This window comes from Debaryomyces hansenii (assembly GCF_000006445.2).
Source record: "Debaryomyces hansenii CBS767 chromosome C complete sequence".
Classification (NCBI taxonomy): Eukaryota; Fungi; Ascomycota; class Pichiomycetes; order Serinales; family Debaryomycetaceae; genus Debaryomyces; species Debaryomyces hansenii.
The window spans coordinates 98,011-112,907 of record NC_006045.2 but is presented as its reverse complement, the minus strand read 5'-3'; the positions used below and the strand labels follow the sequence as shown (position 1 = coordinate 112,907).

The 14,897-nt window shown below is 36.9% G+C and overlaps 8 protein-coding genes across 8 annotated transcripts; 6 read left to right on the top strand and 2 right to left on the bottom strand. All coding sequences in view use genetic code 12, as the record gives it.

Moving 5' to 3' along the window:
* Positions 1-70: 70 nt before the first annotated feature.
* DEHA2C01100g (DEHA2C01100p) lies at positions 71-1,588 on the top strand (the record flags this gene model as incomplete). Its single annotated transcript, XM_457727.1, has 1 exon — positions 71-1,588. One exon carries the CDS (start codon positions 71-73, stop codon positions 1,586-1,588), a length of 1,518 nt encoding a protein of 505 aa, XP_457727.2.
* Positions 1,589-2,260: 672 nt separating this feature from the next.
* On the top strand, positions 2,261-4,375 carry DEHA2C01078g (DEHA2C01078p; the record flags this gene model as incomplete). The annotated part of the gene is made up of 1 exon (XM_457726.1): positions 2,261-4,375. The coding sequence occupies one exon, from the start codon at positions 2,261-2,263 to the stop codon at positions 4,373-4,375; it is 2,115 nt and encodes a 704-aa protein (XP_457726.1).
* Positions 4,376-4,579: 204 nt separating this feature from the next.
* On the bottom strand, positions 4,580-6,007 carry DEHA2C01056g (DEHA2C01056p; the record flags this gene model as incomplete). The annotated part of the gene is made up of 1 exon (XM_457725.1): positions 4,580-6,007. The coding sequence occupies one exon, from the start codon at positions 6,005-6,007 to the stop codon at positions 4,580-4,582; it is 1,428 nt and encodes a 475-aa protein (XP_457725.1).
* Positions 6,008-7,312: 1,305 nt separating this feature from the next.
* Positions 7,313-8,371, top strand: DEHA2C01034g (DEHA2C01034p; the record flags this gene model as incomplete). The annotated part of the gene is made up of 1 exon (XM_457724.1): positions 7,313-8,371. The coding sequence occupies one exon, from the start codon at positions 7,313-7,315 to the stop codon at positions 8,369-8,371; it is 1,059 nt and encodes a 352-aa protein (XP_457724.2).
* Positions 8,372-9,013: 642 nt separating this feature from the next.
* Positions 9,014-10,015, top strand: DEHA2C01012g (DEHA2C01012p; the record flags this gene model as incomplete). Its single annotated transcript, XM_457723.1, has 1 exon — positions 9,014-10,015. The coding sequence occupies one exon, from the start codon at positions 9,014-9,016 to the stop codon at positions 10,013-10,015; it is 1,002 nt and encodes a 333-aa protein (XP_457723.1).
* Positions 10,016-10,311: 296 nt separating this feature from the next.
* Positions 10,312-11,193, bottom strand: DEHA2C00990g (DEHA2C00990p; the record flags this gene model as incomplete). Its single annotated transcript, XM_457722.1, has 1 exon — positions 10,312-11,193. The coding sequence occupies one exon, from the start codon at positions 11,191-11,193 to the stop codon at positions 10,312-10,314; it is 882 nt and encodes a 293-aa protein (XP_457722.1).
* Positions 11,194-11,495: 302 nt separating this feature from the next.
* DEHA2C00968g (DEHA2C00968p) lies at positions 11,496-11,777 on the top strand (the record flags this gene model as incomplete). The annotated part of the gene is made up of 1 exon (XM_457721.1): positions 11,496-11,777. The coding sequence occupies one exon, from the start codon at positions 11,496-11,498 to the stop codon at positions 11,775-11,777; it is 282 nt and encodes a 93-aa protein (XP_457721.2).
* A 285-nt stretch (positions 11,778-12,062) lies between these two features.
* On the top strand, positions 12,063-14,240 carry DEHA2C00946g (DEHA2C00946p; the record flags this gene model as incomplete). Its single annotated transcript, XM_002770106.1, has 1 exon — positions 12,063-14,240. The coding sequence occupies one exon, from the start codon at positions 12,063-12,065 to the stop codon at positions 14,238-14,240; it is 2,178 nt and encodes a 725-aa protein (XP_002770152.1).
* Between the last annotated feature and the right edge of the window lie 657 nt (positions 14,241-14,897).

The window sequence follows — 14,897 nt, the reverse complement described above, 5'->3', positions numbered from 1 at the left end:
AAACATGAAATTCTATTGGGTCCCTTTTAATAATTATTATTTTTAGTCTTCTTGATTATAAAAATATCCAATGAATTGGTATATTATAATATTTATAGCCTACTTTGTACGGAGGCTTATTATTCTGTGTAAGAATTACTGGCTCGCAAGACAATGGGGGTGTGAACCTATGCAAGAATTCGGTGGCAGATTCGGAATCATAAGTCTCATTAATGTTATCAAGGCAAGAAGAGAAGGGTTCTTGGTAGATTACCAAAAGCAGACGTACATCGAAACCGATACTGATACCATAAAATCCAGACTATTTCATAAACAACTTATTCATACAAAGAACGCTGAGAATGTTAAGGCTGTAGTTGCCACACAATACGATGATTTTAGTATCGGCAAAAGACATAAGTTTTTCAAACCATTATTAGGTAACGGAATTTTTGCGTCCGAAGGGGAAAGATGGCAGCATTCTAGGACCATGTTGAGGCCTCAGTTTGCGAGGGAGCGAGTGGCACATGTTCAAGCGCTAGAACCGCATCTTCAAGTATTTGCTAAACACGTACGTAAATCTGAAGGTGGCGTATTTAACATTCAGATCTTATTTCATAAATTAACAATCGATGCAGCAACGGAGTTTTTATTTGGTGAATCAGTGGATTCATTGCGTGACGCATCGATTGGGTATGAATCGTTGCCTACTGATATTGACGGAAAAGCAGGCTTCGATGATGCATTCAATATCTCTCAGAATTATATGATGCTGAGAGCTTTGGCGCAGGATTTGTACTTTTTATTTGATTCAAAAGAATTTCGGGAAGCTAATAGAAAAATACATAAATTTACCGGTCATTACGTACATAAGGCGTTGGAGACTACACAAGAAGAATTAGATGCCAAAAGTAGAGATGGCTACATTTTCTTGTACGAATTAGTTAAACAAACAAGAGACCCAATTATTCTCCAGGACGAATTGCTCAGTATTATGTTAGCCGGTAGAAATACTACCGCAAGCCTTCTCTCATTCCTTTTCTTTGAGTTGGCAAGGAACCCTGAAATTTGGAGTAAATTAAAGCGTGAGGTTTATGAGCACTTTGGAAACGGAGACGATGTCAAACTTGAAAAGATTACATTCGAATCTATGAAAAAATGCACGTACTTGAAGTGGGTCATAAATGAAACTTTGAGAATGTATCCTTCTGTGCCCCAAAACTTTAGAGTTGCTAAAAAAGATACCACCTTGCCTAGAGGTGGTGGTAAAGATCAACAGTCTCCTATATTTGTTCCCAAGGGACAATTCGTTCTCTACACTACGTATAGTATGCACAGACTGGAAGCCTACTACGGCAAAGATGCGGATGTCTATAGACCGGAAAGATGGGAAAACCTTAGAAATATAGGTTGGGCCTACATGCCTTTTAGCAGTGGACCAAGAGTTTGTCTCGGCCAACAGTTTGCCTTGACCGAAGCATCCTATATAACGATCAGGCTCGCGCAGATGTTTCCAAATCTCGAATCCCACGATTCAAAGTATCCGCCTCCCAAATTGACTAACTCAACAATGAGACATTTAGATGGCGTGTTTATAAGTTTGCATTAATGATTATGATATTTCAGTATATTGTAGTTTAGTTTAATAGTCCTCAATCTTACATCCTGTTTTCTACATGCATGCGCTCCTTTCGGGCCGTATGCGTCTTGTGACTATTTTAATTTTTAATTGACACCGGTGACCATAATTATTGTCATGTTCACATTATCTATAGCTATATCATTATCCTCGAATACTACATATAAAATCTTATCATTTATGACCCCTAACCACCATCTTGCAATACTTATACGGCGTGGTAGAATAACCAGATTTTGGCCGAGGTTAGGTTCTATCAATCAACTATATACAGGAAAGAACATATGCAATTTTCGCTGGCTCTAATACATCCCTCGGACCTTACTTTATTGCAAGGAAGAGGGTTCTCTCAGTGAAGACTAGCAACCACAAGCTGGCTTCAAACGTAAAGATAAGCACCGCAATCCGTCAATAAGTCAAATATGTGTACGTAAATTGACGTTAAAGTATATAAGTCTATTTACTGTCGATTTTAATAAGCAATATGCTGCAGTTGACGCTTAGATAGCGACTTAAGTGCGAAAAATGCATGAGACGAACGTTGAAGCTCGGATCCCCTCTTCATATGGAAATTATATAAAGACTGGGGAAGTCCTTCGAGGAATAATAAATTTGTTTGTATTAAGGTAGCTAAAGTAAAATATGTCAAGTGTTACGAAGAACGTTGAATTTTCCGAAGCACCCAATCCTGCTACATTGATTGGGGCTGAACGTGAAGCTGCTGTTTTTAACCCAGAAACTATGAACTATTTCTTGGAAGGATCCAAGGAAAAGTCAGAAGAAGTGAAGAAATTTATCCAGCAAATGGAAAGAGATCCAATCTTAGCAGCTAGCCCTAAGGTCTATGATTTAACCAAAGAAGAGCAAAGAGAGTTGACTGCACAGAAAATCAACAGAGTGTCGAGATACATTGAAGTAGAATCTTTTGACGAGTTGGAAAGAAGACTTTCTTTGATTAGTGTTTTTGACCCACAGCTCCACACTAGAATAGGGGTTCATTTAGGGTTATTTTTGAGTTGTGTCAGAGGTAATGGTTCGTTTGAGCAATTGAACTACTGGGCATTGACCAAAGAAGCAGCGTATGTAAAGAATATCTACGGGTGTTTTGCTATGACCGAAATAGCGCACGGTTCCAATGTTGCCGGCTTGGAAACTACAGCTACATTTAACGAAGAAAATGACGAGTTTGTTATTAATACTCCACACATTGGTGCTACCAAATGGTGGATTGGTGGTGCTGCCCATTCAGCAACCCATGCTGCTGTTTACGCCAGATTGATTGTCCACGGAAAAGACTACGGTGTCAAGACATTTGTTGTACCTTTGAGAGACTCAAACCACGACTTAATGCCAGGTGTCAGTGTGGGTGATATTGGTGCAAAGATGGGCAGAGATGGTATTGATAATGGTTGGATCCAGTTCTCTGGTGTCAGAATCCCTAGATTTTTCATGTTACAAAAATTCACCAAAGTCACCGCCGAAGGTAAGGTTACTTTACCACCTAACAACCAATTATCTTATTCTGCTTTGCTTGGTGGTAGAGTTGTTATGGTTAAGGATGCCTTCAGATGGTCGTCCAGAGTAATTACTATTGCATTGAGATACGCCGTCGGCAGAAGACAATTCAAGGCATCTAAGGCTGGTGAAAACGATAAGGAAAACCAATTGTTGGATTACCCATTACATCAACGTCGTTTGATACCTTTGTTGGCTATGACATATGCTTTCTCTAACGGTTCTAATGTGTTACAGGAGCTTTCTCACAAAACAATGGATGAATTAGACGACGCAGTGGCCGAAGACGACAAAGCCGGTATTGACAAAGGTATCGAGGCAATGAAGTCATTATTCGTGGCTTCTGGTTCCTTGAAGTCTACTTGTACGTGGTTGACCTTGAGCACTATTGATCAATGTAGACAAGCATGTGGTGGTCATGGTTACTCAGCTTATTCAGGGTTCGGTAAAATATACAATGATTGGGCTGTACAATGTACTTGGGAAGGTGATAATAACATTTTAGGAATGTCGATTGGTAAACAATTGGTTAAGAGTATTAGTAGTGTACTTCGTGACGGCCAAAACGTAACTGGTATTCTCGAATTCTTGACTGATTCCAAGAAATATCTTAATAGGGATGTCATTCTTCAAAATGAAGACATGAATGACACTAGAAAGGTTTTACATGCAGTCGAGGTCGCAATTATTAGAGCCTCGAATCAAGCATTGACAACCTTGGATGCCCACGGTGAAGACTGGGACTTTATTGGTGCAAACTTGGTGCAATTGTCAAAGTTATTGGCACATTTCTTTTTGTTGAAAGCCTTCCTTGATAAGGTTGACTCTATAGAAGAAAAAGAATTAGTACCTGTGTTAGACAAGCTTGCTCAATTATACTCTGCCACTATAATTTTAGAAGAGTTCTCTGGTATCTTCTTGACATATTCTGTGGTTTCTACTGAATCAATTTCTATTTTGACTGATCAACATATTCCAAAATTATGTAAGGATTTAAGACCACATGTTATTCCATTAACTGATTCTTTCCAATTATCTGATATGATGATCAATTCATCCTTAGGTAGTTATAATGGAGACATATATGAAAACTACTTTAAGATTGTTAAGGAGGCCAATCCACCTTTCAATCATAAAGCTCCATATTCTACTGACCTCGAAGCGATGTTGAACAGACCTTCTCAGGAAGATAGACAAAGACATGAATATTCTGATGAAGCTGAAGAAATTTTATCTAAATAATGAAATATGCTTTATATAACTAAGAAATTATTTATTTGTATTATGTTTTGATTTAAAAAGATGTAGATTCATCGAATAACCGAGCATAGAACGAGTTCTGGCTATGAATTAGTTTTGTATTTGTTATAAAATTTTACGATTAATCTTTTAGAATCAAGATATCAATTGTAGTAAATTATAAATCGAGGACGATAGAACGAACATTTACTGAGCATAAGACCTAATTTCTGGTTCATCACGAGTCTTATCGTCGTAACTTAAAATTAAGACAAGAGCTTCAGGAATTAATGCTTCGGTTGCAAGAAGATCTGTATAAGTTAACCCATCTGGTACGATCCTTCCACATTCGGTATCTAAGTCGATTCTGCTTAATTGACCTGGGCCTTCGTGAGTCAAAGCATCCACGGCCAAAGCATAACCAACGGGATTATAAAGAACACCTTCGTGTGTGTAATATTTTCCTGCAGGTCTATCTGGACATATAGTTTGAACTTCGTTGTTAGTGACACCAACATTCCGATTATCATTAATCAACCCTGAAGCGCCTTTTCCAGATTGCGGCTGAACAATTTCATCAAATCCAGAATATATAGAAGTAGTTGGAACGTAAGCTGAATCTCCACCGTCAGCACGCAACGTTTCAATGAATGTTGAATTATATTCTTGTTGTAATACAGAAGGAGGGCAACTCAATTTTGGGAATGATGGACAAAGAACAGGTACCATTCTGGTACCTTTGAAATCTGGACTAATAGGAATAAAGTCGCTTACTTTTGAACGGGTAGATGCCCAGTATTTTAATGCCCATTGAGTATCAAGACCACCTTGTGACCAAGAAATAATACTAACATTTTTATTATTTGAAATTCCTGATATATAGTTAATTGCATATGCAACATACTCGGCATTGTTTTGGGCATCATCCAATAAATATCCAGGAACATTCAACCATACGACATCAGCAAAATCCGTTTCCTTAAGCAATTTGGCATAGTTAGAGGCATATGTCATACCTCCTTTACTACCTGTACCGGGAACCAAAATAACTGGAGACTTAGAGCCATTTCCGTACTGGAATTCTTCAGGAATCTGAATGGCAGAGCGTAATTGTTCTTCAGAAAGTGAAAAAGATGGGTCTTCTGATTCAGCTTGAGGATAAACAGAGCCTTCTGGTTCCTTAACATTAAAATTATCCGAAGTATTAATTTCATCAGAGAAACCTTCGAAATTTCCAGCAATGCTACCTGGCTTCAAACCATGTCCAACCATATCAATAGAATTTTTGAATAAATCCTCTCCATTTTCAAAAAGTTGACCTAAATAAGCCTGCACTCCTTCTGGTGTTGATAAGTCTTCAGTAGGAACAACTGACTTAATCAAATCAGCGATAGATTTTCCTACCTCTTTCAAATTATCTATATCTTGCTTGATCCCATCGTTTATCTTGTCAAAAATATCAGTAATGGCACTCTTAGCGTTATCTTTGTGAGCTTCACCATTATCGATTGTTGAATTAACGATATCATCAATATTTGAGATCAAATCTCTTCTTTCTAATTCTTTTGTTGGATGTGCGCTTATTCCACTTACCATCAAGGCTGTGAATGCAATTTTAACCAAACTCACTTTCATTGTTTGTATTTGATTTTGTAGACTCTTGGATTAAATTGTGTTTCGAAGCTAGCATCTGATCTCCCTTTATAATATTCCATACTACCAAATGTGATTACAAATCTACAAATCAACACTAGAACAATCATCATAAGTTTGCCTGACATACAACTAAATCATAAATATTCGATTTGAAATCTGCAATACATGCGTCTTCTAAAATAGAAAGGTCAAGAATTGAATCAACTAGGCATCTCGGTTTCCTTTTTAGTTTACCTTCTCCGAATATGTAGGCTTCGCTAGCCAACGCGAATGGAAGAAGCGTTTGATTTACTATTTACGCGTGTTAAACGATTCATGGAGTACAGGCCAGGGCAACGGCTTTATTGTGACATGTGAATCAAAATATCATGAACCTTCAAGATAAAATAGCAACTATCTAATGCCAGAGCAAGCAACCAAAGAATGCTACCGATGGAATATTGTATTAAGTGAGGATCTATAATTCTTATTGTTATGCACGTTAGTTCAGAATAGAAACCAACAATTCTAATAGAAAATAGTTACCTTGCACCAAGTATTGTATTATTTCAATAGAGTTGTCGTATTATTGTCTAAAACACATAAATGAATACAAAGAATCAATAACGTTTGCTTCACTAAAAACCATTTAATTTGTAAAATGACAAATAACAAAAGTTAAATGGAGAATTGTGATGGAACTAAAGGCCTTTAAGATCAAAAGATAAATATATTGGTACTTGTTGCAATAAATTCATGCGATCCACATTAACAAATGAAATTCTAACCGCAAGCTAAATCATAAACAATAGCCAATATTATTCAATAGCGCGTAGAATTTCAAAAGTCTGTTGTTTTAATAAGAAAAATCTGATGATCTCCTCAAGATCTACAGGTGGAGATGAAAACTCATGTGAAGATCTTTAGGCCGAAGTTTTATGTGCAAGATGAAAATGCACCGGAACTGCCCAGCACTCTAACTTGCAGTTTCCAAGTGTAAGAGGAATCCCACTGTAATTGAAATTTAATTTCGGCGTAATTAAATAGAAGGTACAAATTAAAAAAATATATCACCGAAATAATTCGGCAAACCTTTATACTAATTTGACCAGCTTATAAGGGTATATCCGAATCAATCAGAAAAAAGATATGTTCCACTGACTCCGATAGTTTTTCCGCGGTAAGTGCCCATTGGGGATTTGAATGGTAGAATTTAATATGTTCAGATGTATTTAACTCGAATCAATCGCTAATCTGATTGTGAATTGTCTTTATTCCAAACATAATCATAGATAGAGATTCAATATGACCACCAAACAAAATATTGGGGTTTTCACAAATCCAAAACACGAACTTTACGTCACAGAAATTGATACTCCACAAGCTGCGGATCTTACAGAGGATGAAGTATTAGTCCATGTCAAATGTACAGGTATCTGTGGTTCAGACATTCACTTTCAAAAGCATGGATGTATAGGACCAACTATGGTGGTCGAGGGCGAACATATATTAGGGCACGAATCGTCTGGGGAAATTTTGGCTGTGGGTAACAAAGTTACCAATTTAAAAACAGGTGACAAGGTTGCTCTTGAACCGGGTGTTCCATGCAAATCTTGTAAGGCCTGCTTAACCGGTAAATATAATGGATGCGAGAAAGTGTTGTTCTCCTCTACTCCCCCTGTGGCAGGGTTTTTGAGAAGATACATCAAGCATCCAGCTCAATTTTGTCACAAGATCAATTCTCTCACCTATCAGCAAGGTGCTCTCTTGGAACCTCTCTCAGTTCTGTACTGTGGAGTGAGACATATTGGACTTCAATTAGGACAATCAGTACTTGTATGTGGGGCAGGTCCTATTGGTTATGTAACGGCAAAATGTGCGGAACTGGCTGGAGCGTTCCCAATCGTTGTAACTGATATTGAACAGTCTAAACTTGACTTTATTAAAAAGGAAATCCCAAGCGTCACCACTGTTCTTGTTACTGGCTCTTTACAAGAAAACTTAAAAAAGGTAGCATCTGCGACAGAGAGCTTCGATGTTGCCATTGATTGCACAGGTGTAGAGCCATCACTCGAGCTTGCAACACATGCCCTTGATTTCGGCGGAAAATTACATATCATCGGGGTTGGTAGAGAGTTCCAAAAATTCCCTTTTATGATCTTGTCTGTTAAGGAAATTCATGTAACTTTCCAATATAGATATGCCAACACCTGGCCTACTGTTGTAAAGTTGATGCAAGCAGGCATCATTAATTTAGACAAATTGATTACCCATTCATTTGCATTAGAGGATGCCGAAGAGGCCTTTAAGTTAGCAGCTGACCCCAAGTCAGGGGCGATGAAAATTATTATCGAAGATGCATAAATGTGTAGATGAAAGATAATCTGCTTTCTCCTGACGACAATCCCATGCTGCAGCCGTTCACTTTAAATAATATATCGTATAGGGTACGAACATAATAAGGATTGTGTGAATTTTAATTGGCTTATGATGTATATATGCATGTATTTTATCTAATGAAAAGACGAAGTTTTTTAAGCTTTGACTCATAGTTATATTTAAATTCTAGCATACAATAAAACCTGTACGTTTGGGGCATATCGCAGCACGAATATCAACGTGCACCATTTAGAACGAGATGGGCACTCGTGGCATTCAGTATAGGGATCGAAACGAAAAGAAAGAGCGTTCTATAGATAACTATCAACACCTAGAATCAAATATTCAAGTAAAAAATATTCATAAAATACGTCATAATGGCGAAAGAATTTGGGATGCGCTATTCACTCCATTACAGAGAATGAATATAGTTTAATTTTGAGTTACATTTTTAGTATGCACAAAAATTGCTATGCCCTCGTGTATCAACAACATATGAAGTCCACGTTTTGCATTTAACTATTCTAATACAGTTAACAGGAAGTATAAATATTGATCCTGATCCTTACCTGATCCTTACCTCGAATTGTAACTTTTCACATATTACTTACAATTGCCTGCTTCGATATGTTGAACATTTTCATAACCATCGCTTTTTTATTTGCAAGCGTTCTTAGTAAAAATATCATTTTAACTAACGATGATGGGTTTACTGCAACAAATATTCGTAGCACATATAAGGAATTGACAAATGCAGGGCACAATGTTTTATTAGTAGCACCTGTTTCCCAAAGATCTGGTTGGTCTGGTAAGTTCGATGTTCCAGCAACAAAGGATTTATTAATTGATGGTGAATTTGGCTATATCCAAAAGGGCCAACCATCATGGGGTCACGAAGCTGACAACATGAATATCTGGTATTTTAACGGTACACCAGCTAGTTCCGTGTCTTTCGCGTTGAACTATGTTATTCCACAGTTCTTCAATTCAACAGACAGTCAGGACAACAAAACTGTTATCGATAAAGTCGATTTAGTCGTTTCGGGTCCTAATGAAGGAACCAACTTATCACCAGGATACTTCACAATTTCAGGAACCATTGGGGCTGCTACTAGCTCTCTTTATAGAGGGATTCCTGCTATTGCATTTTCAGGTTCTAATTCTAATAATTCATTTTTCAAGGATTCTTTGAACGATGATCCATTGGAGCCATCCAATATTTATGCTAAAAAGATTGTTGAATTCGTTGATGATCTTTTTGACAAACAAGGTGACAATTCAGTCTTGCCATTAGGAACTGGTATCAATGTCAATTTTCCAAAAGTTGGTTACGAATCTGATAACGATGAGTGTACTGATCCCAAATGGATTTTCTCTAGATTGTCTGGGGAAGGAGCAAGTGCACCAGATGTATACTACGATGAAGAATCAGATTCCATTAAGTCTGTCACTGTACCATTGAGAGGATTAATTAATTGTTTCAATGGTGACTGTTCCTTACCTTCTGAGAGCTTTATCTTAGCTAATACCACTTGCCAGACTTCAGTTAGTGTCTTCAATATAGATTATGATGCCAATACCGAATTAACCAACTCAGTAAAAACTTTGTTGGAACCTATTTTGAATTAAATGTTTTGAAAAACACCTTTTCTACTTCTTCCCGTCCTGTTTTCATTTCGTTTTGATATTTAAAGCTTATTTAGAATTTGAAATAGATTAAAATATTAGTCCTTCAACATTATCGCGTAATTTTGCTGCAACTGAAAAATGTTGCAAAATACAGCTTCGGAAACAAATCCGACCTTCAAAGAATCGGTAGTGATATATACGTATCTTATGACTTGAAAATTTACAATATATTCAATTTTTTTGCGGCGTACATTTAATCTATCATATATAACTTTATAATAATCCATATTTATCACCTAGACAAAGTCCATCTTGTTGGAAAGGGTACCGATTTGTTCGATAGAAACTTCAACCACATCACCGTTGTTCAAGTATTTTGGCTCCTTCATACCCATAGCAACACCACTTGGAGTACCGGTCATGATAACAGTTCCGGCTTCTAAGGTGGTGCTTTGACTGATAAAAGCAATGATCTTTGGAACATTGAATAAAAGATCATCGGTGTTGGTGTTTTGACGGACATCACCGTTGACTCTGGTTTGGAGTTGAAGAACACCTGGATCAGCGATAACCTTGGTGGAAACAAGAGCTGGACCTAATGGGGCATACTTGTCGAAACCCTTGGAGAAACACCATTGTGGGACACCACCAGCATGAGCTGGGTCTCTTTGCCAAGTACGAGCAGAAACATCATTACCAGAAACGTAACCAGCGACGTAGCTTAAAGCTTCTTCTTCCTTGATGTCTCTTCCGGTTTTACCAATCACCACACATAATTCACCTTCGTAATCGCATTGATTCGTTTGGGCGATCTTTGGAATTGGAATTGGTTCACCGTGGTCAGCAACACTGAAGCGTGGCTTATAAAAGATTGATGGGTAAGGTGGAGGAGTTCTACCACCTTCTTGGATGTGCTTCATGTAATTTAAACCAACACACTTGATAATTGGTACATCATCAGCTGTAAGTGGACCTAATAATTTCTTGACTTCCAAGACTTCATCTGTAACCTTAGCATCAGTGAAAATGTTTTCGCCGACAACAACCTTAGCCTTGATGGTTTCACCAGCTGCAAACAACTTTCCGACATCATAGTTGGAATCAGAGACAATTGGTTCACCTCTGTAAATCTTGCCGTCATTTGCAACGAATCTAATTAATCTATTCCAGTTAGACATTATAATATATTTCTTTGTTAATAATTATTTCTATAGTAAATAACATAAACTAATAATTATATTGTAAAGGAAATATTTACAGATCTCCAGCTTTTTAGGTTGAAAAAGACGGAACAAATCTCCGATGAGTTTTAAGGTTGAGAATTTTTGACGGTTAAATTTCCCGGTGGGAATCTTTGGAGCCGCTGCCAGCTGATTTGCAAACCTATTGGTAAATAAGACGAGGATTTCTAATATTCGTATGGGGATTATGCTTTCTATAATAAAACTTTGACCCATATTTAATTATTATCAACTTGAATATGCCTGATACTTCAGAAATTCAAAGTAGCAACGCCGAGAAAACAGAGTTCTTAAAGGGCTTAAAACTACGGAAAGTAGAACCATTGTGGACTATGATGTCTGCCATGGTCCCACCAGTCCCTCAGCCAAAGGCTAGTCCTGCTGTATGGGAATATAAAGAGCTCAGACCATTGCTTACTAATGCAGGTCGTCTTGTTCATGCTGAAGAGTCTGAAAGAATCTTGATGTTGGTCAACCTATCTCTTCAGTTTTCTCTGATACACCATTACTTAAGAATTTAGGCATCCACAGATCTAAATAGTTTTTCTAAATCAATTAACTTGATGCATTAATATATATTCAATTTATATCATCTCTATATGTTTATATACAAATACAATTATATTCCTTGCAGAGTATTAAGACAAACTGGAATTTTGTATATAAGGAAGTATGAATATGCATGGCCTTTGGTAGTGTACATCTACCATATATAAACTAAAACGGAACAAGTATCCGTAACAAAGACATTAATATTAAATAGAAGAGACATTCTTAGATTTTCACTCAGGCAGCTAATAGTCAATATGCGGGAAATGAAGAAAAATGCCAATGGCGATAAGAAAAATAAGAGGCGAAGAGTTGCTCTGGCGTGTGAAGGCTGTCGTCAAAGAAAAACTCGTTGTGATGGGGTGCAGCCGACATGTGGAATATGTCAAAAAAGGAAGATTTCTTGCGTATATGGAAAGCGATATACAAGAGCGCACGTAAGTGTAGATTATGTCAAGAGCTTAGAGGAGAAATTAGGAATATTATCAAATGATGGCAAACCTAAATCTAATTATTTTGATCGTTCCCCATCTGTAGCTAGTACGCACAGCATAAAGGATGAAGACCTACATGATGAGGATGAAGATGAAGATGAAAAAAATAATGAAGATTACGAGGAAATAGAAAAAAAATCTAATGAAGGCTCTGAAACTAATACTCATATAATCGTTTCATACCCCGATTCTGTAATTTCTGAAGCTCAATTCTCACCCGATATACAACGACAACATTTCAGGTTTAACCAGACTGAAAGTTCTGAATATTCAACGACAGATGCTATGGGTGCAGGTTCAGGAACACACCCGAATGTGAAAAATAAAGATAAGAGTTTCTACGGAAAGTCCGCAGCTATGTCTTTCATGAAAGAGCTTTTTGTATCAGTAGACGGTGGCAAGCTGAGTGATGAAGAAGTGGAATCATCTAGAAAATGTAAATACAAAATGACCCGGTCTGGTAAACCATCAAATAAGAGTATAGATAGCATAAAGCTCCCGCCTAGAAGTGTTGCCAATAATTATGTGAAGAATTACTTCGATTACGCATATCCCCTTTATCCCTTTATCCACAAACCAACATTTATGGCTGCATACGAGGAAATATGGTCGGCAGGTGGAGATAGATCTGAAGTTGATGAATTGTTTTATTCGATAGTTAATGTAATATTCGCATTTGGGTATCGTTTATCTCCAACTGGCGAATTATTGGAAACGAATGCCAATGCCAACGTCTATTTTGAAAGGTCTCAAGAATTATTGAAGTTTCATTTAATGGATTCTGGGTCACTTTTGTTAATTCAAGCTTTGTTATTAACAGGACAATTTCTACAAGCTACAACACGGCTGGCCGGATGTTGGAATATAGTTGGTCTCGCAATACGTATCGCTCAGGGTTTAGGACTCCACATGGAAAAAAGTATGTCGCCCAAACGAAGCTATATAGAACAGGAAATCGAGAAGAGATTATGGGACGGCTGTTTATTGATGGATAAAATAGTCTCTATGACATTTGGGAGACCGTTGATGGTTGTCCAGGATCACGTACAGGAAGCGCCTGTTTATATTGATGACGAATTTATTACCGACACAAGTATAAATTACCCACCGATAGAAAAGCCTTCAGTTTTGAGTTTTGTTTCCGAAACTGTGAAATTGTATGATATATTGGCAGAGATTTTAAATATTTTTTATACAGATAGTGGACCTGACTGTGTGGATTTGCTTATAAGTATTTTCAAATTCCAAGAAAGACTATATGATTTTCAAGATAATATTCCAACCCATATTAAGTTTGGCCATGGTTTGCTTGAAACACCATATCAGCGACAGAGTATTGTATTACATATAAGGTATTTGCATTTGAAAATAATGCTTTACAGACCTGTTTTATTTCCTAAGAATAGAGATCAAGTTTCTAATAGTGGGATAAATCGTACGGAATTATACATGTCCAGTCAGAGATCTATCTCAGCATTATGTGTTGATACCGCTATGGAGTTGATTAGTATGATAAATAGGTATAGATCGGCTGATATAACTTTGCTACCTGCTATCTGGTATAATGTTTTTTATATTTATACGGCTGCATCAGTTTTGTTAGCTGCAAAACTCCAACCTAGCTTACAGGATGATTTGGACAAAATAAAGTTTGAATCATCTTGGACGATGATGAGTGAGTTACTATCTTCGTACAAGTCACAATCAAAATCTGCAGCTCGATGTTTAAAGGTTTTAGAGATGATGAACGATAGAATCAAGTTTACAAGTCAAAAGCGTTCTAAAAAAAATTACGGCACTCATCACCAGCCAGAAGAAAGTTACTCTACTAATAGCGAATCTGAAATCCCTACAGATTTGCTTTACTCGTTGATGTATGATACTGAGGGACCGTTTGGAGGTCCTTTCTTTTATAATAATGAGTTTGATCGTATTATATAGTAATAAATTCTATCATAAACATAATTCGAATTATTTTAATAGTCATGAAAATAAACCTCATCATATAATATTTGTATTTCTTGTGAAGATATATGATGTTTGTCTATTTTTCATGAGTTTTACTCTTTAAAATATTTTATATACGACTACCAGAGTCGTAAATATATTATTCGAATAAATAAATAATTAATTAAGTAAATATCTATATTTCCGTAAAGTTCTTTCTAAGACCAAAGATATGAGTGATACCCATATTTAAAACGCCAAATATTGCCACAAGTCCAACCATTAATCCTGCTGCACCTGCGTATTTAAGTCTTTCAAACATTAACGCGAAGTAAAAAGGTCCCGTGAAGCCAAAAATCAACCTCACAAGATTCAAATATAAACCAACATCGGGTGCATATTCACTACTATCAATCGCAAATGTTGTTAAAACAGTCGCGACAATATTATTTCCTCCGGCCGCAACTGCAGCTCCTATCAATGCAGAGATATTCCAGTGGTTTTCTACTACCTTATCTAAATAGACACCCCAAACTATCAATCCAACTATCACTGCTAAAAAGCCATTGTAAGACACCCATAATCTATCAACAATAACTCTCTTACCTCCTCTTTTCTTATAACATATTTTCATCCACCAATCAGAAAGTG